Here is a 22,048-nt window from a genome sequence, read left to right as displayed (position 1 = left end):
GGCCTGTAAGTCAACAAGAATTGCATGGAAGAAATTGAGGAGGGGTTTAAAAATAGGAGGGCTTGCCCTCCCCGATCTTTTGTCATACTGTCATGCATTTCACTTCAAAAATTTTAGGCTTCTTGCAAATAAGTTAGATGCATCATCACAGGGTCGCTTGTTTCAAGCTCTATTAACTGATTCACCTTATGACCATGATTACTTTATATTTAAGTTTGGAGACCAGAATTTTTTTTTAAAAATTCGCCTTAAAATCTTACAGACTGCACTAAAAAATTGGGGGTTCATTAGGAAGACATTTGATATTCCTTATTACCATACACACTCCCCAATATGGGACTCTCCTGGCACTCCCCAATGCCTCCAGGACCAACTGTCACAACCCTTGAAAACAGCTGGGTTAAAAAAATGGGGGGATCTCTGGGCAGATTCGGGCCTAATAAGTTGGAACTCTTTAGCACAACTCACAGATGGACAGGTGACAAGGTTTAAATACTATCAACTATCTGCCTGGTGGTCCAGCCAAAATATGCAAAGGGAGAAAGATACAGATATTCTTGATGCAATTGGCAGAGGGGGGAAATGGGTGAAAGAGCTTTCATTTTGGTACAATTTGATGATTAAGGAAGAGGAGAGTAAAATGCATTCAGAGATAATAAAGTTATGGGGAAACTGTATATCTGAGCCCCCTGAAGAGGTCAGTAAAGGATGGTTAGATTCCTTTTTTCTTTCTCAGAGGTTAATTAAACCAGCCAATTTAAGACGCAATCACCTGTTTACGGCTTATAGAGTTTATTGGACACCGGCCAAACTGCATAGGATTACACGAAACAACTATTATTGTCCCCGTTGTAATCATAACGCAGCTGATGATATCCATATATTTTTGGAATGTCCAGTTATTCAAGATTATTGGAAAGCGATAATGGACTTTTTGGGTGATGTACTTTCAATAACTATTATTTGTTCTCGCAGACTCGTCTTTTTTGGTCTACTGAAAGACTATAATATCAATAGTTTGGATACTCAGTTCATCTTCTACATAATAGCTATTGCAAGGAGACAAATTTGTATGGAGTGGAAGTCAGCGTCTCCTCCGAGATTTGCAGCATGCCTGAAGTATATAATGGAAGTATGCAAAATGGATTTGGCTGGCCGTAGTACGAACACTGAGAATGTCTGGTCTAAATTGATGGTCTGGATAAATAGGTGAGCGGTCCCGTGATTATGTCAGAGGTTGTGTCGGTCCTGTCCTCCACCAGGCCTAGGGTGCCTAAAATAGGCCTGGAGGAGTAGGATAAGGAAAGCAGCCTACCTCTGGGGATCCCTGTCTGCTATGATACTGTTTCCATGGCGGACTCGAAAAAAAACAGTATAAGAGGCAACAGCGAGGCCCATCTAGAGTACATATATTCTGGTGGCATATAAGAGGACAAAAAATAAATAAAAAAAGAAAGACAAAAGCTGCATGCCTCGTTGATTCATCGGGAAAAGATATTTCAGATTTTATAGGTTTGATCTGTTTATTATGAACATTTATGAGAATGCCATAGACTCAACTTAATTCTTTTAAGATTGTTATTAATGAGAGTGTCGTCAAAGTATTTTGTTAAGAGGAATCTCACAGATTACCATACTAGGCAGGTTACCTAGCTGAACGAACCATGGGGATAGAATATATAGGGACATATTTAAGGTTTGACAGACTTCTACCAAATTTACCTTGTTAGATAGGAACTACTATTCAAGGTACAAAATATTTGATGGACGGCTGGCATCGGTTTTCATAGCCATCCACCAAACATTAAAAAATGTTGGGTTTCGGGAAAAAAAATTGTAGTGACCCTAAATAATGCAGGTGGACCATTTATTAAAAAAATTCTGAATATTAGTGCTCATCAAGTGAACATCAGCTCATGCTGCTGTTTGCCGGGGACTGGGGGGGCGCATGTAAAGGGTGAGAGGGCCACAAGCACCCCCTGGGCCGTACTTTGAGTATTACTGTTCTAGAAGAGGCCACCATCATGGAATAGTATTGCCTATTGTTCCACTGTTTTACACTTGCAAGATGGCAAACACATTGGTGCTAAATATGGCAGCCATGTTGGAACTTCAAAAAAACAAACCATCATACACAATACCATTGCAAAATGCCCACCTGCTATGTTTAATTTTGTTCATGCAAGCAGATGCCTGCCAGATTTAGGCTGCAGCATGTTTTCTTTTCCTACTTTATACTTTTAATTTGTCCTGAATATATTGCTAAGTTTGTGTGTGAGTTTATTGTGGTTGTGTAAGAGGATGCATGCAAGAATAAATCAGTGCATGGATGAATGGACACGAATGCTAAGATGAGTGACATCATGATGACTTACTGAATGCCTAAATCCATCATTTACTAAGGAGGTGCTTTCATCTAAAAGCCAGACCTGTTGGCATTGCCACTGCTTGTTTCTAAATGTGTGCTATGGAGTAGTCTTGAGAACACACTCTCAGTGTCAGGCCCTGTGTGTTACTTTTTAAGTACTCCTGGAGTTGAAGAAAAGGCCTGACTATCACACAGCTCCTACTCTGGATCAAATAGCAAGTGTTTGCCCGCTGGTAAACTCACCCAGCGTAAGACTGGGCTTTAACAGCATCATTACCCACCAACACTCTCATGCCGGCCTATTAGCATCACACAGACCATCAGAATGCGGATACAAGAAGTCCAGGAGAAGGATGGCAATGTACAGGCCACCTGATAAAGACTGCGGGTAAATGCAGCTTAAAGCTTGATGACGGCGCGCGGACAGGCACTAGAAGCCACCATACCTGGCACTCTTGTTGTTGAGACTCAGTGTGATCTCGTTCACACAGGAGGCGTGGTTCATCACCAGGCTGAATCCAGACTGTGGTAAACAAACAACAGAAAACAACAGTAACCACATAACGATCGAAACAGTGGGAAACAATGCGACAAAGATTCTCAATCTATGAAGCCTGTTTTGTAGGCAGTATTTACTCCTCATTGTTTGTTGTGTGGATTCCTCAGCAGGACTTTAGACGGGATGAAAAAAACTTGGGGGTCTCTCAAAGGGGTTTGGTCGATGTAATTAGGGTGTGGCTTAAACATGTAATATAAAAATCTGCTTAGTATAGTGTGTCGCAGACTGGTATTTTGCTGCCTCTTTCTGTTACTGCATCCAGGTATTTAATACAAAATCCCTCACAGTCACTCCTATAGAGGCCAAAGGACAGACATCTCTGCATATGAATCCCCTTCACACACCTAGAGATCTGGAGACTCCTAGCCCTTTGCATAAAATCCTCACATAGACTCCCACGGAGGTCAGAGGACAGTAGTGCTTAATTTGAGCCTGTGGTTTCCAGTTCTGGGCACCGGAACTTGTCATCACTGGCTCTAGTGACAGTCCACCACATGGTGGTGCTGTCTGTCAAATTTTGAGATGAGCAAAGCAACAGTATTTATTTAGTCAATATACATTAAAAATGAATAATTCCTGCCGCTCAAGCCTTTATTATGGCTTTGGGTGGCTTGGAAAAGGTTATACTGTCACAATTATAGGAGTGTGAGGTTTTATAGTTGTGTTGGTACTGTCACTGGCAGCACTGGAGAGGCAATGGGTGGTGCAGTTCACAGGAGCTTTCTGAGAAAGGCCTGGCATTTACTTTGCAAATTAAGATTCGGAGGACAGGCCCCTTTCTGCATAGGTATTCCTTCACATGCATAACGATCTGTATTCTGACAGTTCTCTGCATAAAACCCTCTCAGTGTTAAGATTTTAATTTACTTGGAAGGTGAGGGCAATATGGACCAATCTCAGCACCTGTTCTTAGAGCCAACAGGACCCAGCCCACTTAAGGGCCTGCCTCCAAGTACACGTAAAAAGCGGGCATTCCCTGCGGTGTTCTGTCTCAAAGGCCGGTCATGCCTTTTCACATAGGGATTCACCATCATTGTTGTCCATGTCTCACCTCGATCCTGCCTCTCCACTGTATGTGTACCATATAACAATCTTATGTCTGCATATGAAAACTTTCTAAGGGTTCCTGTGTTCAAGAAGGGCCAATTAATAATAATGATGTACTTTCTAGAGCCCATAGCTATCTCATACGAGGGTTCCCAGCACTAGGTATCGTTGCCCACCAGCCTCAAATCCCCCCTACATCCTGACTTCAAGAAACAGGTTTGACATTTCTTCCTGAACAGGTCTTCCGGCTGGGCCTGGCAACTGCTAGGGGCAGAGCATTCCACACTTTAGGTGCCAAGTAGCCAAAGGAGCTCTCACCCATAGCCCCCTCTTGATTCAGGGAACAATTAGCAGCACCCCCCAGCCGATCTAAGGTTCCTCGGCGGTACTTAAGGTCTTACAAGCGGCTGCAAGTGTCATAATTAGAGGTCAGGCCTACAGTACTCCGGCACCTCAACTGCAGAATTCTCTATTAACTTTATTTCGGTTTGAGGCGAATCAGCGGCCTTCATTAAAACCGGTAAAACGCAGCCATTTATAGGGTGATTTTTCAACTTGATACCTGTTTCAAGGCTTTGTTTTTTTCTGTTTGTGTGTTAGTGTCATGAAGCCGGCATGGGTATGTTAGCTCTTTGGAACATTAATAAATAGCCCAAGTTGGTTTCACCTGCGCCAAACGTGGACCTGCAGTGGGCACAGCTGCCATGCTTCCAGGTCCATGCGTAACTAGTTAGTCCAGTCCTGTTTTTTTTCCCTTAGAATTCTGGGCCTTGTAGCCTTAGTTAACCAAGTATAAAACTAGGACTACAAGTCCCAGAATCCTAATTAAATTCGGGACTGCCTTAGCTAGTCACTCATGGTCCTGGGAAACTTAGCACGTAGAGTGGGGGAAAGTTCAGCCCACGCAGTGGGCATTTTTAAAAAGAGGCTGAAAGTTGGGAATATTTTTAAAATGTGGGATCGCAGAGAACATAAGAGAAGGTGGAAAGCAGGACAGAAGGAAGACAGTAGGACGAAGGCAAAGGAATGAATGACAAAAGAGAAACACAGGGGGGCAGATTTACAAGCCCCTTGTGCCACTTTTGCGTCATTTTTAACATGGGAAAAATGACGCAAAAGTGGCGCAAGGGGCTTGTAAATCTGCCCCCAGGGTTCCTCCGTTCTGTATTTGCACATGTGACCCACCTGATAGTTCATGATGGCACGAAGGCACATGATGCACACGTGGACGTCGTCCTTTTGGCTGACAATGCGTGAATTTCGCAGGGCCTTCCTGCTTGGCAAAGTGTTGAACCTAATGCCAAAAAGCAAGAAATGGAAGCAGTGAAACAGCGGCACATACCCAGAAAACCACAGAGCACAACTAACCATGCAGGTTCCTAGCTACAGCAGGGTTTCGGATTACTAGAGAAGTTACACTTCACTTGACCCTGTGTAAATAGTCATTTTCAAGATACAATATATATTCTTTTAGTGCACATTTTCGAGTCCAGCCAGTTATAAAAGGAAGCCAAGTTACTGATCAAGCATTCTATATGGTTGTATGTTCTTACAACGAACTCCGTTGTAACGCATGCCTTTACCACGCATGCGCTACAACGGAATGCTATTTTCACGCATATCCTTCTCCACGTATTTTTCCATGGTGACGTCACACGTATTAAATAAAAAACAGCCGTTTCCTTCCTCTACGATGCAGATTGCCTGCACTTCTCGACTTAAGGTTAGTGTTTTTTGGGGGGGAACCCCCCCACCCCCCTCAAACTCGTAGTAAACGTATGCGTGGTAAAGGCTTTCGTTGTAACCACGCATGCGTTGTAATGCATGCGTGGTTAAGGTTTTCGTTGAAACGGCCGCGTTGTAGTGGCCGTTTCCCTTCTATACATCACGCACATGCATCACGCACAACCATTGTAATCATATCCTTCTTTCTCTTTCAGTACAGTACACTAGCATGCAGAGCCTTGCAGATAGTTTCCCTCCTAGATATCAGATGTCACTATGCTGCACAGGGCACAACTGAAGTATTAAGAAATGGCCAGGTTCCAAGCTACAGCCATCTTTGAATCAGGCAAGTTTATGTATGCTGCTTCTTTCTCTGTGTCTGCACAGACCATGGGAACATCAACAACATTTAGGTATTTGCCTGTCTCAAAGATCGCCACCACTCACTTACCACCTCGTCCAAATGTTTTGTTCAAATCCATATCAATACAATAGTGATGTTCTCATTGGATGGGCTCTGCAAAGTCAGGTTTATAAATGGCTGCCATAGAAGCGAGAAGTGTTGATCAGGTAAGATCTTGCATCCATTTTAGGGTCAGGCTTTGCAGAAGCATATTATCTCCACTTTAGAAAGCATGTTCAGTAGACACAAATCTGCAAAGGTCTGATCTGTGAAGCCATGATTTATGCCCCAAAGAAACAACTGTGTATCACCTCAGGGTGATGGAAGTTAATAGAAAATGATTTTCATTGTTCAAAGCCAAAGATTAAATCACGTCTAGATCTCCTGCTTAGAAAGAGGCAGCCCCCATGATGGCCATTTTCGTTCATTTTTCCCACAAATGGATCCTTTTCTATTAACAGGAGGGCTATTCCGTCAGAGTGACTTTGGCTCTCTGATCCTTGGCTTCATGACTTTTTAACTTACCATTGTTCAGACTCTTTCTGGTCTTCTATACCAGGAGGACAGACCCTGTGTCAGAATCATACATGCAACACTTCACCTCCAGTAAAAAACACCAGCTAACCAAAGCCAGGAAGGATGTGGGTTGCACTAGGGGAGGGTCCACACACAGGATGCTTACCATGAGCAGTAGTGATGTGTTCCAGCAATCGAAAGCAAGGTAAACGGAGATGGGCGTTAATGCGGAGAAGAGCATCGGTAGAGAACTCAACATCTGCTGTACATAGACTTTTGACATTCATATTTTCTCTTATTACCCTGTGTATTGTCACAGAATCGGTCTCAACAAATCTGCTTTCTACTCCTTATGTAACACTTTTGCTATAAAAACTCTGTTAATGGCTAAAAAGATAAATGCCTGGTGTTCAGGTGTTTGTGCACCTGCCATGCTATGCACTATAATAAATGTATTGCCCATTTGATTTTCACTCGCTGCTTTGATGCAAGAGGTCCTTCCTGAGCAGAGGCTAAACACATTTCCTTTTGAGGGTGCCTGAAGGGGACATAGGAGGAGACATTGCTGTAGAGCATTATGACAGGAAAAGGATGGTGATCTGGAGAGTGGAACCTACAAAGCCAATGGGGGAGCACATCAGTGCTGCTCCAGCACCAAAGACATAGCAGGAAAGTATCTAAAGGGCAGACCCTGTAGTGCTATCCCCTTCCTCACCCCCTGCATGGGCTCATTGCCTCTGTGAGTGCGGCACACAGACCTATTAGCCTTGGCCGGTACTGTGGCCACCTGAAAGTGGAATATGGGGAGACGGTGGCAAAGTGCCAACTAGGAATTGTGAATGTTATATGTTAACTGTGTAGTCATGAGAGGACTAGATTCCAAGATCCAACTAAACATGGGTTGGAGATAATAAAGTTTGTAGATCAAAAGTTAGACAAGCCTCGGTAGGTGTAATACTGATCACCGATATGATGGTCTGGTTTTTGTTGAGAAGCGTAACTCACTGGGCTCTCCTAGGAAGAGACTGGAACACAAGCCTTAAGTCGATGGAAACTGTAGGACATCAGAGTGTGAAAGGGTAGAGTACAAAGAAGCACCAAGATTGGTCAAGCTGACTGTCCCTTGCAGATGTAGAGAATATTTGTGGAAGAAGGATATAGGCACACTTGGGAGATCTGCGATTCTCCTTCCCAAGTGAAGGTCTTTACTTTTTGCATATGTTTTGCGCTCTGCCTGCACCCACCCAATAAGTAATATTTACAATTTGCCTAGGCCTCAGAAAAACTGCCCATCGTCATAGGAGCTACAATAGGAAATATAAAACCAAAGTGCCTGCTAGTGCGAGCACCTACATTGTAAGAGGGATGCTATGTCCAGGAACTGTGCTCAAAATTAGGGGTAACGTCCTCTGTCGTAGAGAGACTTGGAAGACTCAACCAAAGGCAACTTCCAAATATTCAATCTGAGATGTTGAACATGTGGCCCAATTCACTTTTCAAAATGAGGGCTTAGTGACCAACAAGGACTGGTTGACTGCCAACTGGCTGCAGCACAATTAACAGAAGAAAGAAAGTAATTTACTAGGTCACCTACTATTTGTGTTAGCTTCTTTCTAGTTCCTTGCCAACCTTCTTAGCACATCTGTCTACAGCTAAAACTCAGGAGTGTGTGAAATCTGGGATGATTTTCCCCAGCTTTGATAATGTAGATTGAAAATCCCTCAAAAAGTAGGTTTTGTCAAAGAAAAGTCAACAAAACCATCTTTATTTGCAGGATAAGTTGAAGACATTTTTGAAAGATGATATTCACAACACTGTGAAACTGTAAACATTTTACCGCAGCAGAACTTTGATAGCAGAATTATAATTTTTCATGCTACTCAAAATCACACCAGGAGCCCAGACATCCTCATGGATAACAGTTTGATTACCTCAGCTACAGTAACTTGAGAAGGTGGCTTATTTAAAGTAAGATGTTTATGAAACTTTGGAGATATTTCCAGCACCTTCCCACTTATATCATTATTTTGTTCCACAGGTCTCAGTGCTTGTGTCTCTGTTATGTATCAACAAGGTCTAGCTCCCCTGCATCACAGGTCTGTCTTCTCATGTCTTGGCATCCCACTGTTTGCATCTCGTCAGCATTCAAGAGGGGACAAAAGCTTTAAGTAACTTAGGACACTCTGTGGCAACAGATGTATGGCCATTGCTTACCATACCACTGTCTTAGTTCAGCTGGCTATTGTAAACCAGAGAGAGAGAGAGAGAGAGAGGGGAGAGAGAGAGAGAGAGAGAGAGAGAGAGAGAGCGTTTTGAGAAAAGAGATAACATAGTTACATCTAACCACTATAAGCACATATCCCTCATAAATTATGAAGACTCCTGTACCTCCTTGCAAACCTTTCTTAACTTAAGATTCATTTTATGACCAGATCTGCCTTTGCTTTCCTGCTTCTTCTTAAGCGCAGTCTCTCATAAGTGCTGGTAGCCATGTTCAATTTGTGCACTGATTGCACCAGCTCCTTGTTTGCAGAGCTTCCTTCATTCCAAAGCTAGACCATTCATGCAAGAAATCTAGAACACAACTGTCTGTATTACACGTTACTCCTATGAGGTACCCAATGGGCACCAGACTCTTTACCCACTATTGGCTTCCAGTAGAAGCATGGGTGAGATATAAAGTCTTAAACCATTTTTACAAACAAGACCCTCTATAAGTTAGTGGCAAAGCCCATCTCTATGTCCCCACCAGACTCTTGGACTAACCTGCCAAAACGTGTGCTATTATACCACCTTTATCTAGACAAGGTAGAGTATTATTCAATGAATAGCTTGGCTATAGAACTCCTCCCTCAACTCTCTCTAGCTTGGAATGAACAACATTTATGTCCATCCTCCAGGCTGCAGTCTTGAGGATGAGACCAACTAGTGTACTCTTTCTCCAGGGCCTGGACTAAGAACAAGTACCAAGATGCGGCTTACTTACACTCAGTCACACATTCACACATTACCTGACGGTGAGGTGCCTTACTCTGGACGAGCCCTGTGAGGGGGACAAGGAGTTCCCCTTGGTGAGGTCTTCCAGAGACCGGTCAAGGGGCTTGGACTTCTCAGCCACCACCGTCCCATTGTCCGTGGCATCCATGTCGTACCTGTAGCAAGAGGCGATAGCACAAGGGTCATCTCAGAGGAAGAACATTTATAAAGAGTGTATGAGTGAGTGTATGGCAGGTGGCAGAGCACTAGAGAGAAGGATGGAGGCATTTATCCAGAACTTTATAAAACAGAGAGAAAATAATGGAAGGCGAGGGCAATGATTCTACTGAAAGAACACTGAACAAGACAGTCTAGAGGAACAAATAAAGAAAGAGCTGGGATAAGAATGGAAGTGCCTCACAAGGCTGTCTAACATTATTACTTACGTGACCGAGCACTGGGCAAAGGACAGGTATTCCACCAGCACATCCAGCCCTCTGTTCTCTGCATTCAGGAACTCCTGGACCCACCTAGACGAGAGGAAGCCCATCAGGCAAATCAGCTGAACAACTGGTAGGAAACCGATCAAACTCCCCTAAAGGTGACTTAACAAAGGCAATTTATGTCAGGGTGCATCAGGCTTGTTCATAACCAGATAGAACTGGCCGAATGATCATAGCGATACATAGGGAGATTGCTTGACAGCAGCGATGCTCAAAGACTAGTAGGGTTGAAGTAGCACAATCAAATGTCCAACTTCAGCCCTCCCCGCCCCCCCTTTGCAGGGTTACTAGCCTTGCAGAGACCCTGGTCTACTAATAAATCCCTGAAATAAGATTTACAATTCCTTGTAATCAAATAGGACAGACACAAGAATAGAAGGATTTTTGTAAAAATAACTTTCTTTATTATCTTTTGTTAACAACAGGTACATCATGTATCATGTAACAACCAGGAGAGGTCATAATACATATTACCATATTGCTGCAGTCACACATTCCTCCCAGCGCATAGGCATACATTCCTCTCAATTGCATCTAGTTATGGGTCCCCAATTTCCTGCATGGGACCTCATACACGTTTATTGAGCCCCTTGTTCAAATAGGGGTGCACATAAACTCTCCACTTTCTTGCTGTCTTTCCACATTAATCAATTATAATCCTTTTACCCAACTACACCAGTCTATCCCGTCCTGTATTAGCAGGTCTTGCTATTGTGTTCCTGTTTCTGGCCCTGCTCGCGATCATCTCCCATCTCCATTTCCAGAAAAAACGTGTGAAGTGTCGGCCCAGGCCCTGATCGCGATCATCTCCCTTCTCCATTACCAGAAAAACTTGTGAAGTGTCGCCCAGGCATACAAATCCTCAGGACTTTATGCTCTATTCTGGACATGTCCTCCGCAATGCAACTAAACGATTGAAGAGCCCATAAATCTAACTCTGTCGCAAAAAGGGCTCATTTAAAAACCCTAACAGTTGCCTCCTCCCAAGCATCTGCAGTCTGGCGCACTAGATCGACTGATTCTCGAGCCCTTCACGAGCAGTTCGGATAGGGGGTATCTTTGCAGGTACCAGCAAGAAGCCCCTTTTCCCAGGTATCCTCCTCTGCCACCCTTTGCGCTGCATGCTGTAGCTGCATCACATAGTAATATAACTCTATATCTGGCATTCCCAAGCCACCCTGCTCCTGATCCATTTTTAGGGCTTTGAGTGCTACTGTGCTACATTTTCCTACCCAAACCAGGAAGATCTGTAAACTATTCAGAATCTTGAAGTGCTCCAGGGTAACTGAACACATCGCATTCTGCACTACATGAAGGCATCTTGGCAGGAAGACCATCTTAGTGATGGCCATTTGTCCTGCCACCAAGATGGGCAATGTATTTCAGAAACCAATGGAGGATTTGAGATCCTCCAGAACCTGACAATTTGTGGTGGTGGAGAACGTCCATTGTAGAAGCCACCATGAGTCCCAGACAGCGGAATTTGTCCATTTCCAATCTTAATCCCAGCCTAGGCAATTAACTCTCCGCCCGATCTTTCAGCATGACAGTGGGAACAACAGCAATTTGTTTCTATTGAGATTGGCTAAATCCCCAAACTCATGTAGTTTAGACAGAAGATCAAGCACAGACTCCTCCTGCCTCCTCAGACAGAGGAGCGCATTGTCAGCATTTAGAGAGAGTAAGTGAATGGAGCCACCAATCTCAATACCTCTATCCTCAAGCTCAGCACGGGGTTAATGGCTACCAGCTCCTGCACCAGTGCAACAAGTAGTGGAGACAGAGGGCACCCTTGACGGGTGCTACGCTCCACCGTCAAGTCCCTTGACACCACTCTTCCCATCATGACCCTCGCTCTGGGGTCGCTGTATAAGAGCTGCATCCAGCTACACAAGATCAGGCCAAACCCCAAACGATGGAGAACCTACATCATATATGTCCAGTCGAGCGTGTCAAACGCCTTTGCCATTGAGATCAGTAATAAGTCCTTCCTCCTATCTTGGTGTGTCAGCTGTTTCATGTCTATAACTGTGCTACAGCCTGGGATGAAGCTGCACTGGTTGTGGTGCACCAGTGACCCCACCAGTACGCGCAATCTCTCAGTAAGAAGTTTACAAAGTATTTTGGCATCTGTCATGGTCAGGGGTCTATAATGGGAGAGATCCATGGGGTCTTTTCACAGTTTTGCATCATACAGACAATACCCTCTCGCATCGTGGAAGTAAGGCTTTCATTTTGCCTTGCCTCTTCAAATACCTTCAGCTATTTTTCTGATAATTGTGCCCTGAAGGTCTCATAGAGTTCCGACAGGAAGCCATCCTTCCCGGAGTCTTTCCCCTCGCCATCTTAACCATCGCTGTTTGGAATTCCTCTAATGCAATCTCAGTCTCTAAATTCCTGCGCACCGCTAGCAATATCCTAGGCAAGTCAAGCCTCTCTAGGTAGGAGGCAATGGCATCCCGTGCAGGCTGCCCCACCCTTTTATAGAGGTCTGCATATGAAACCTGCAGTGTGTCATTAATTGCCGACTGTGTAGTCGCTAGCGTTCCCTCAGTTCGCCTCATGCCCATCAGGGGAGGACTATCAGTCCCTTTAGTTATTATCCAAGCCAGTAGCTTACTGGGCTTGTCTTCCTCCTTGTGAAGGCGCTGACGGTACTCCTTTAAAGTGTATTGGTCTAGCCTATCCATGGTTTCCTACTGAGCCTGCTTAGCATCACCATTATCCTCGTGTCATGAGAGTTAGCCTCTTGTCTCTGTGTCATAGTTAGCAGCACTTCCAGCGTCTTGATGTCCTTATTTAATTGGTATTTGATACCATAGACTTTTCTGATGCACTCTAGCCTTCATTGCCTCACACTCAATCTCCCTGCTGGCTGTTGTAAACCAGTTATTGGTCATATAAGTTGTTAATGCATCGATTAGTGTTTCCCTGCAAGCGGGGTCCAGTAAAGCCTCTGGTGGCAATCTCCAGTTGGAGGTCACCCCCTCTGTTAGTGTGTTATTTATGTCCACCAGCAGGGGAGAATGATCCGATAGGTACCTGCCCAAATATCTAGCTGCCTGTATTCTGGGGAGTACCTCCCTGGTTCCCAACACTCGGTCCAGTCGGCTATATGTGCCATGTGTCAGAGAATGGCATGAGTACTCCCTACTGTTTGGGGCAGCGGCCTTCAGACGTCCCTATAACCTATGTTTTTCATTGCCTGTTGCAATGTTGCTCTACCATACTTGGCTTGGTGCGGGGCTTGGAGTGTAACTCTCCAGTTCCCCATCCAGTATACAGTTGAAGTCTCCTGCCTAGAGTATCAGGAGGCCTATGTAGTCAAGCAGCAGGTCCTGCATCTGCACATAAATATTATTGTCAGCACCATTAGGGGCACAAACATTAAGGATGCAGAGGTCTCTACTGTCCGAACGTGCCTTGTATGAGTATATATCTACCATCCGGATCTGCCTCTGAGTAAGTTATTCTAAAAGGGTCAGCCAGAGCCACCAAAATGGACTCCCTCTGGCATAGGCAGAATATGTGGACGAGAACAACTGCCCTCTCCATTTCTTTATTAGTTTTGGCTGCTCGCTATGTCCGCCTGTACCTGTCCAAGTAGGGTAGTACCCTATGTCGCTTCACATATCCTCGAAGTCTCCAGACATTCCATGTGAGCAGTTTGTAGCTGTGCAACATATAAGATGTTTGTATCTTTGTTTAGTGGGGGTGCACCGTCTCTCCTTTTCCCTGCCAGGGTCAGGGGGGCCAGTTCCCGAGCATAGTTTACTATCCACCCTGAGTGTCTGTGAGCATTTACTGTCTGAATCATCTCCATGTACATGCTGCAACTACAACTGTGTACAACCTCTCCCTCCCAACTCCCCCTCCCTTATCACCCTCCCCAGGTATTTGCCGAAGAACATCAAACTCAAAACAGTTTGTTTACCCATCCCGCATAGCTCGAGTCTCCTCTTGTTTCCACCTCAGCTTGTTTCTTAGAACAAATAACTCTTTAAGTTCAAATTTGTAACCCTAATTGCCTTGTATATCTCACAGGAGGGGCCATTCAAGAGCGGTCCTCCAACACTAATGGATAAGTCACCACCCACTCCAGCTGCCCTAATACAAATTTATTTAGTGTGCCTAAACAGTCCCTCACATGTATGTCTTGCTCAATTACCCTTGCCGTGCTGTGTCTTTATTTTCTGCCTCTATTACCCCGATCCCATCTCTGAGTCCACTTCATCCTCCATCAGGGAGCCCCCACGGCGAACGCCTCCCCCAGATTACAGGTCTTCCCCCTGAGGAGTCTCAGAGTCCCTTCCTAATGTGCTATCCTACCTGACAAAAATTCAGGACATGGAATCACCCAGGGAGTCTCCTCGACTCTGGGGTCCAGTACGTACACGCCAACAGGATCTCTCCCTTGCTCCCCTTATAGATGCCCGGGCCACTTCCTATTTCGGTTTGGAACCTTGACCCAAGTTCCAGTCAGGTCTACTCCTCGTCTGACAGCTCAAAGAAGTGGGTCTTGCCATCCGCCACCATTCTGAGCTTTGCAGGGCACAGCAACATAAGTGAAAGATTCATGGCTTTGAGCTTCTGTTTGACCTCAGTAACAACTTCCTCAGGGTTTGTACTTTCCTGGTGTAATCCGGGTAAATAGCTGTTTTGTGGTTCTTGTAGTGCAGATTCCCAGGTTTGCGGGCTGCATGCAGTATACAGCCTCGGTCCCTGTAGTTAAATATCCTAGCAATTATAGCTCTTGATGGGGCTTCGGGTGGCAGACGGGCTGTCAGTGCTCTATGTGCTCTCTCCACAGTAAACATGCCAGAGAGTCTGGTCAGCTGGAACATATGAGTAATCCAGTGCTCCAGGAATCGTTCAGTGGAGCCTTTCTCAGTTCCCTCAAGGAATCCCAGGAAGCCCATCCGCATGCTCTGCCCTGCTATTGAGTGGTCTGGCTGTTGCAGTCAGTTTGGTCACTTAAGCGTTGTAATCTCAGCGCCAAGGTCACTGAGCGGGAGTTCAGTGTCTACCACGTTTGGCATGTCAGTACACAACAAGCCAGCCTCAATTGACACCACATACATGTTTTACTCTAGTGATGTTTGTGGGCCGTGTATGGCCTCCAGAAGGTCGGCCCGGGGTTGCTCCTCCTCATTCCCTTGTGTCCTGGGCCCCTTCTGGTCAGTGGTACGCTGGGTGGTCCCCTGTGGTGTTATATACTGGGAAATGGTACCCCCCCGGAGGGGGGTGGCTGTCTTTGCACATCCTTTGCAAGAACTTGAGCAGTGGGGAGGGCCTCAGCAAGTCGTATCCAATTCGACAGGTGCAGCTCAGCTTGTCTAAGCCCTGTGGCAGGCCCTCTCGTGGGAGATACAGTCAGCCCCTCAGTGTGGGATGTCTTGGGCACAAGCTGCCTCCCCCTGGGTTAGCGGCTGAAACTCATGTAGCCGGGGCCTGACTCCCACCCCCGATGGCCTCGGCAACCCACTCAGTGTGGACAATATCCAACTGAAGTTCCGGGTTTGCAGCCGGGGCACAATGTTTGCCCCCGACAGCCCTTCCAGACTGCCGCTCACCTCATTTGATGAGCTCCCCATCACTGTCAGGCAGTCCGCGAGCTGGGCTCCCTATGTGGACCCCCAGCCAGCCAAACAGGCAAACAGTGGTGCAATGTTGGGAGTGGGGGAGCAGTCCCATCCGTCTTGAGGACTTGGGTGCCACGTCATTACCTCCTCTGGCTGTCCTTGACCGGAGCTCGGTCACTGCCTCCAATGGTCTTCTCTGTCCCTTCTTCAAGGAACAGCCAGGGCTCGACAACCACCCTCGAAGGCCCTCTCAGCCTCCTACACTACAGGGACAATTCAACCTTCTTGCACAGGGCTGCAGCTCTGGTCCCACCGGCTAGACCTCAATCAGCACTCTCAGGCCACCATCGGAGCAGACAGGCAGATCGCAAGGTATTCTCGCATTACCCTCTCCACCTCTAGTGGGGGTATTTGTCCAAGATCTCTGGCTCACAAGGGTAAATAGGCCCTCTAATCCCCCGCTCCACCTCGTGGTAAGAAGCACACAGCTCCCAAATGCCACAGCATGGCAAGCCTACTCCCCGGGAGGCACACCTCAGGATGTGTTACATCCCGACAGTTCCAGCAAGGGCCACCTCATCGTGTCATCAGGTCCAGAGGGGGGCCTCAACAATGTCAGCACCACAACCGCTAACGAAGCTGATATTATGGACTAAAATTGGGCAGGATGTTGCAGGATTTTGGAGTTGGGGCAGCTGACTGTACCAGCCGCATGTCCGATCAGCCATCTTCCCAGCCATGCTGCAGAAAGAAAGGCACCAGTTCTAGCTATGCAATAATATTATGTATCACAGGAGAAGAATAATGACTAGGTAATGAGTAAATCACTCAACTGGTCAAAATTGGCCTCCTAAATTCGGAGCTGGTGTTGTAAAACAAGAGGCTAAACAATACCTCATGTGACAACATTACTTAAGAGGAAATTACATCAGTATTCATAATTGGAGAACTTCTAACAAGAAATAGAAACAATATGTATTAGACTGCTTTCAAATTTTCGGGACATACACATTGATTATAAATGTTGAACATAGCCTTAGCGCTGGGGAACCAACACCAATTCGCAGTAAATTTCAAAACTAATTGAATCTCATTCTCAGAAGCAGTCAGTCAGAAATGGCAACAAATCACAGTGCCATCACACACCAATGATAACCAACTTAAAACTACCAATGCAAAAACATTTAATCTCAACACCGGACCATCACAATTTAAATCCAATCACTTTAAACTCTAGCTAGCAAGTGCATCAGTTTTTCCAATAGCAGCCAGTACCAAAAGCAAGTAAGCAATCCAAATTAACATCAGGCAATGTCAAATCTACCCATTCCCAAAACTAGTCTATAGATAATCTTAAGAGCACACGTGGTCAATGTTAAAACTAGACTTTCCCAACACCCATCAGTCCAAATACTCACTCTTCCCAGGATGAGACAACCGCTCAACCAACCAGAATCAAAGCCAGCCAATGTAAAATGAAAACGTTGTCTATCGCAATATTGTTCACTCCGAACACCAGTGAATGCCAAACCAGTTAACACAAGAAATGGTCAAAGCCACTCTCACGTACAGTCAATTTAAACACCCATTGTTTACATCAGCCAACACTAAAATAAATCAACTTACCACAATAATTGATAACACACCATGCAACATCAGAACTAGCCAATATCAATGCAAGTTGATGGTAAAACCAGAAGCCAAACTAACTAATCCCAAAACCAGTCAATTTGAAAATCTTCCAAAGTCAAAAGCAGCCAGAACAAATGGAGCCAACCTTAAAACCAGCCGGTCCCAAGAACAGGGGCATTCACTGGATACTGGACTCTTCCTATAATGTTAGACATGCAACATGTGCTTAACTCCAGTGCCAAGCAATGGTTGCAGTCTCAAAGATTGATGATGCCAGTTATTTACCCGATGTGATTGGTCCGAAGGGATATTTCCAGCTCACGTAACACCTGTGTGGATTCATGGAGACGCCTCTTCAACTGGGTAAGATGAAGAAAGAACAAATCCCATTAACATGTTAATACGACAAACAAATTACGTTCACTACAATCTACTGCCCAAACGAGGCAAGAAAATGTATTTGTTTTTGTTCACTTGTTTTTTTCATTGTTTTCACATGTTTCAATAATTTGCGCAACAAAGTTACAGCTAACATATAAAACGTGTTAGTCAACACATAGGCACAAACTGCAGTAGATCACGGGACCTGGGCAAAAATTAGAGAAACATCTTTGCAACACAAGTCACAGTAAAAACAACATCTGATCTTTAGAACATCTGAGCTTTCGGAAAAAATAACAGTTTGCAAGTAAATCTATTGACGTAAGTTCCTCTTCAGCTAACTTCAACAGCCCTCTCGCGGCCCCCCATCCAGCCAAGCCACAACAGGCACGACGTGCCCCCTGAATCCCACGGGAATCTTCCAAGGACATTGACAATGATATGTAATTCAGACCTCAGCAAGATGGCATTGTTCTAAAAAGGCCACTTTGTGTCTGTCTCCACTGCTTACTTTGTGGCACTGGTTGCAGATGGCAGGCACCAATGCTTGTTCTTGGGAAAAGAAACTTATTTTTTATACTCTGACTTTGAACCAGAGAAAGGAAGAAAATGTAGAAAGAAAGAGGAAAAGAAACAGCTATAAAGTGAGAAAGCATGGACAAGAAAGCTCCCGCAAGAGTGAGATAAAGAGCCAGGAATCATAGGCTGGTTGAAGAAATGGGCATGGTGTGGAATCAAGACTAGGCAGCTGCTAAGAAAAAATTTGGGCAACACACACACTATTGATATATATTTATATGAGAATAATGATATTTCTCCCCATTCCATCAGGCTCAGGTAGCTGCACCACCATTTTGGGGTAAAGAAAGCCATGTTTACACAGGTGGATGCATGGATATGCCCATGCTCCACCCAAGCAACGCCTACTTAATGCAAGGTAATGCAAGGCAGTAATACTTTAAGACTGCCATGCAAATCAGGGTTTCATAACTTTGTAAACAGATATTGGTTCAGGGCTGCACCAACAAGGTGGCACAAGTCCGATGCAATATCGAAGTAAATCTGGGTCCTGGCATTCTGTCACATTTCCTCACCACCCTAGATAACTATCCTTCCGACTCCATTAGTAAAGAAAAGCAAATACCTGGCATCTTACCTTTCTCCAGCACCACTCTCTGAGCATCCCTTTGCCCTTCCCACCCAAGCTGCGCCTTCTTCTCACAGTCTAGGAGCAGAGAGAGGGTCTCACACTGGCAGCAGCTATATGAGAGCTGCTTCTCAGCATGGTTTGCATTTCCTTCAGGAGACCCACGGCTGTCATGAGAGGACCATTCATGAGGAAAGAGTACCACCTGTGATCCCCAGCCATCCAGAGTCAGCAGAGGCCAAGACAGAAGGCAGACCACCACCCGACGGAGCACCAGAGCCAACTGAGCTATGGATATGAGAAAGCTGTGTTTATGCTAAATGCTTCCTATGAAATCCATACATAAGATATAGAATTATAGATGGGTAACAGTGAATTATGGGGATGCTTTTCACTTAAAAGTTCTGTGTGACATCAAATAGGCAACAAGAGCAAAGATCGAGTTGTCTATGGGGAATATATGATGTTACCACGATTTCAAATACAACGCATGGCTTTACCACGCGAATTTTACATCGCAAATGTATTTTCCACGCGAATAAAAGAACGCAGAATTTTACCACGCATAAAAACGTCAGTAAGCATCCAACGTCCATTATGCCCAAAAATACACAAAAATAAACATAATGAAGCTGATAGGCAAAAAAAAATGTCTTCAGAAGTGACATTGTTTGTCTTTTGTCACTTTCACTGACCCTCTAAAAATGTGTCCCCAAGCATGGCTGAAAAATTCGTCAAAGAACGTCACTTGTTAATTTGTAATTCACATTTTAAATTACACATTCAGTCAGCATTTGTCATCGTTTGGGGGGGGGAGACCCCGCCAGCCCCCCTTTTCTAATTTTTCCCATTACCACCCATGCCTTTACTACGTATCACGTTCTTAATTTATGCGTGAAAACACTTCTAACAAAATAAAAAAAGGACGTATTTTTTTACGTACACGCAGAACGTATGAAGGTTGACCGGAACATAACTTGCGTGGTAAAGACGATCGTGGAAGGCAAACGCGTGGAAAAGACGTTTACGTGGTAAGTGCCCCGTTGTAAACGTTACGCGTAGTAATGCCTTCGTTGTAAATGATGTTCCCCGTCTATGGTGTCACTCAGACCTTCAACATAAAAAACATTCCTGTAATTTACTTTTTAGCCAGCCCTAATTTTTTGTTATGTATATGGCCTCTAAATCATATGCCCCTGCTTTCAACTGCTATGCTGGGGCAGAGGAGGAATGAGGGAGCCATACAGATCATAGCCTCTTTTCCCTGACCCAAATGTGAAATAATAAATACCAGGCCTCCTGCCACCCAGCCCCATCAATCTCTGAGCCTTTCCTTCCTGCTCCTCCAGAGACTGTGGCTCCCTTCTTTCCAGCACTACTCTGACAGGTTCAGTGCCAGAGCAGCTTGGAATTCCTTTATCACTTAGCATGTGTTAATAACTGTTGCTACGTCAGAGAATTGAATTAACAGATTTAGAACCTGACGTTCATGTTAGTTGCTCTCAATGAGAGCCATTTATGACATACTTATTGAATACCTATTCTAATACACACGTTCAATTACATTGATGGTCACCGGCTAAGGTATACACCAAAGAATGTGATTTTAGTTGTGTTGAGCTGTTTCATTTAATTTTTTTCTTGTTAGAAAGGTCTAGGTGAGCCATCAATGAGAAAGAATGACCTCTCACCCCTTTTAGAGAGACATACACCTTCAGGGTAGACATGGCAGCCCCCTAGAAGAACCTGACCAGTTAACATAGCGTTTTTAAAGAGTGTTACTATTGTGGTCAGCCTGTTTGTACATACTATAAGTAACTCTTAGAAGAGAAGAGAACTGAGGCACAGGGAGATAAAATGATTTGCCCTGCTTCACAAAATTAGGCCAAACTGGGAAGCCAGACTTATAACTCAAGACTCCAGGGTTTACCAATAAGGCATTGGCTACTAGAGCACACTCTTACTGCCAGTAATCCTCAATTTGCACATATGGGATAAGGGGGAATCCATCTTTATAGTACTAAGCATGGCATAGGTGCTGCTTCCAAGTGTTTATTTACAGAGGAGAAAGGGTTTAAAGAAGATACTGATGGCCAGATAGGGTTAGGATGGACCGCAGCTGATTGGCAGGGGTCCGCTGGCCTTTTTCTCGAAGGTGGTTCATAGATCAATGTCTAACCTCCATTAAGAACTCAGACCATGCGCTCCGCAATGCAGGAGTAAAATTTACCAAGCAAACCTTCGTGTTTGTGTTTCGAGTACAGTTGGATAAAATAGATCTCAAAGTTCTGTCTTTGACAACCCCATGCATGTTATATAATAAAACCAGGGACGTGGGCACTGATTGGCAGCAGTGTGTGGAATTCACAAACTCTTGAAGTGCAGACGATCTTGGTGAAAGCAGGTAATATGTGGTCATGTGGGCTAAGTAGCACTCGGGCCGTCGCTTACTAAGAGAATGAATACATCCATAGGAGATCAGCAACCCATGGGTTGAATACCAGAGAGTAGGACAATAGAGGTTTCCTCTGGGGCATACATATATTTAAGAGTAGGATCTCTATAATGGTACTGTCAAAACCAGTGTACCAGATTGCAATGGGCTGCAAGTTAGCCAGCCTTTATTGTATGAGCGCATGCCTTGAAGGCTTAAGGCTTTGTAGAAGAGAGAGCATGGAGCCTTTGTCAATGCTCGGTTGAAGCTGTGCCAGCTGCTGGCCTCTGTGACATCTTAAGGATGCCCATCTGCACCGTACTACTGTCTAGAGCGGATACCCTACAGCAAACAGGCATTGTGGCCATGTTCCAGACACAAAAACAATAGAGGAGGTGTGTGTGGCATGGAGGTTGTACAGGACTGTGCTGCCCTGAGGGGACTGAGAGGCCTGGAAAGGGATGTGGATTACAGGGCATTGCCAACGCAGGATTAGGATGTATACACTGAAGAGCAAATGCAATGAAAAACATGGCCCCAGATTGAGTATCATGATCCAAAAATCAGCACAGAGTCTTATAAGGTGGAGTGTGGATAATGCTAGAATATACATGGAAGGTAGAGAGCTCGAACAACATAGGGACTGTTCTGGAGCCAGAGGCATCGAAATAGGTTGCGGTTTACACAATACGACCATTGCCATCTTGAATATAACATTAGCCCCTACAGCCCAGGAGGGTACAAACAAAGAAAATCCCAGTATGATGAAGGAATA

The 22,048-nt window shown here is 44.8% G+C and overlaps 1 protein-coding gene across 1 annotated transcript in view; it reads right to left on the bottom strand.

Moving 5' to 3' along the window:
- Positions 1 to 22,048, bottom strand: part of FMNL1 (formin like 1) — a 382,798-nt gene that overhangs the window by 158,198 nt on the left and 202,552 nt on the right. Inside the window, exons 4-8 of the mRNA XM_078645122.1 lie at positions 17,597 to 17,670; positions 10,041 to 10,124; positions 9,630 to 9,770; positions 5,160 to 5,268; positions 2,815 to 2,891 (exon numbers count right to left, since the gene is read on the bottom strand). Coding sequence (XP_078501248.1) covers positions 2,815 to 2,891; positions 5,160 to 5,268; positions 9,630 to 9,770; positions 10,041 to 10,124; positions 17,597 to 17,670 — 485 coding nt within the window. The remainder of the gene's footprint in view (positions 1 to 2,814; positions 2,892 to 5,159; positions 5,269 to 9,629; positions 9,771 to 10,040; positions 10,125 to 17,596; positions 17,671 to 22,048) is intronic.

Source organism: Lissotriton helveticus, chromosome 5_1, assembly GCF_964261635.1.
Source record: "Lissotriton helveticus chromosome 5_1, aLisHel1.1, whole genome shotgun sequence".
Taxonomy (NCBI): Eukaryota; Metazoa; Chordata; class Amphibia; order Caudata; family Salamandridae; genus Lissotriton; species Lissotriton helveticus.
The sequence above is the reverse complement of the archived record's forward strand: the minus strand, read 5'-3'. Positions and strand labels throughout refer to the sequence as shown.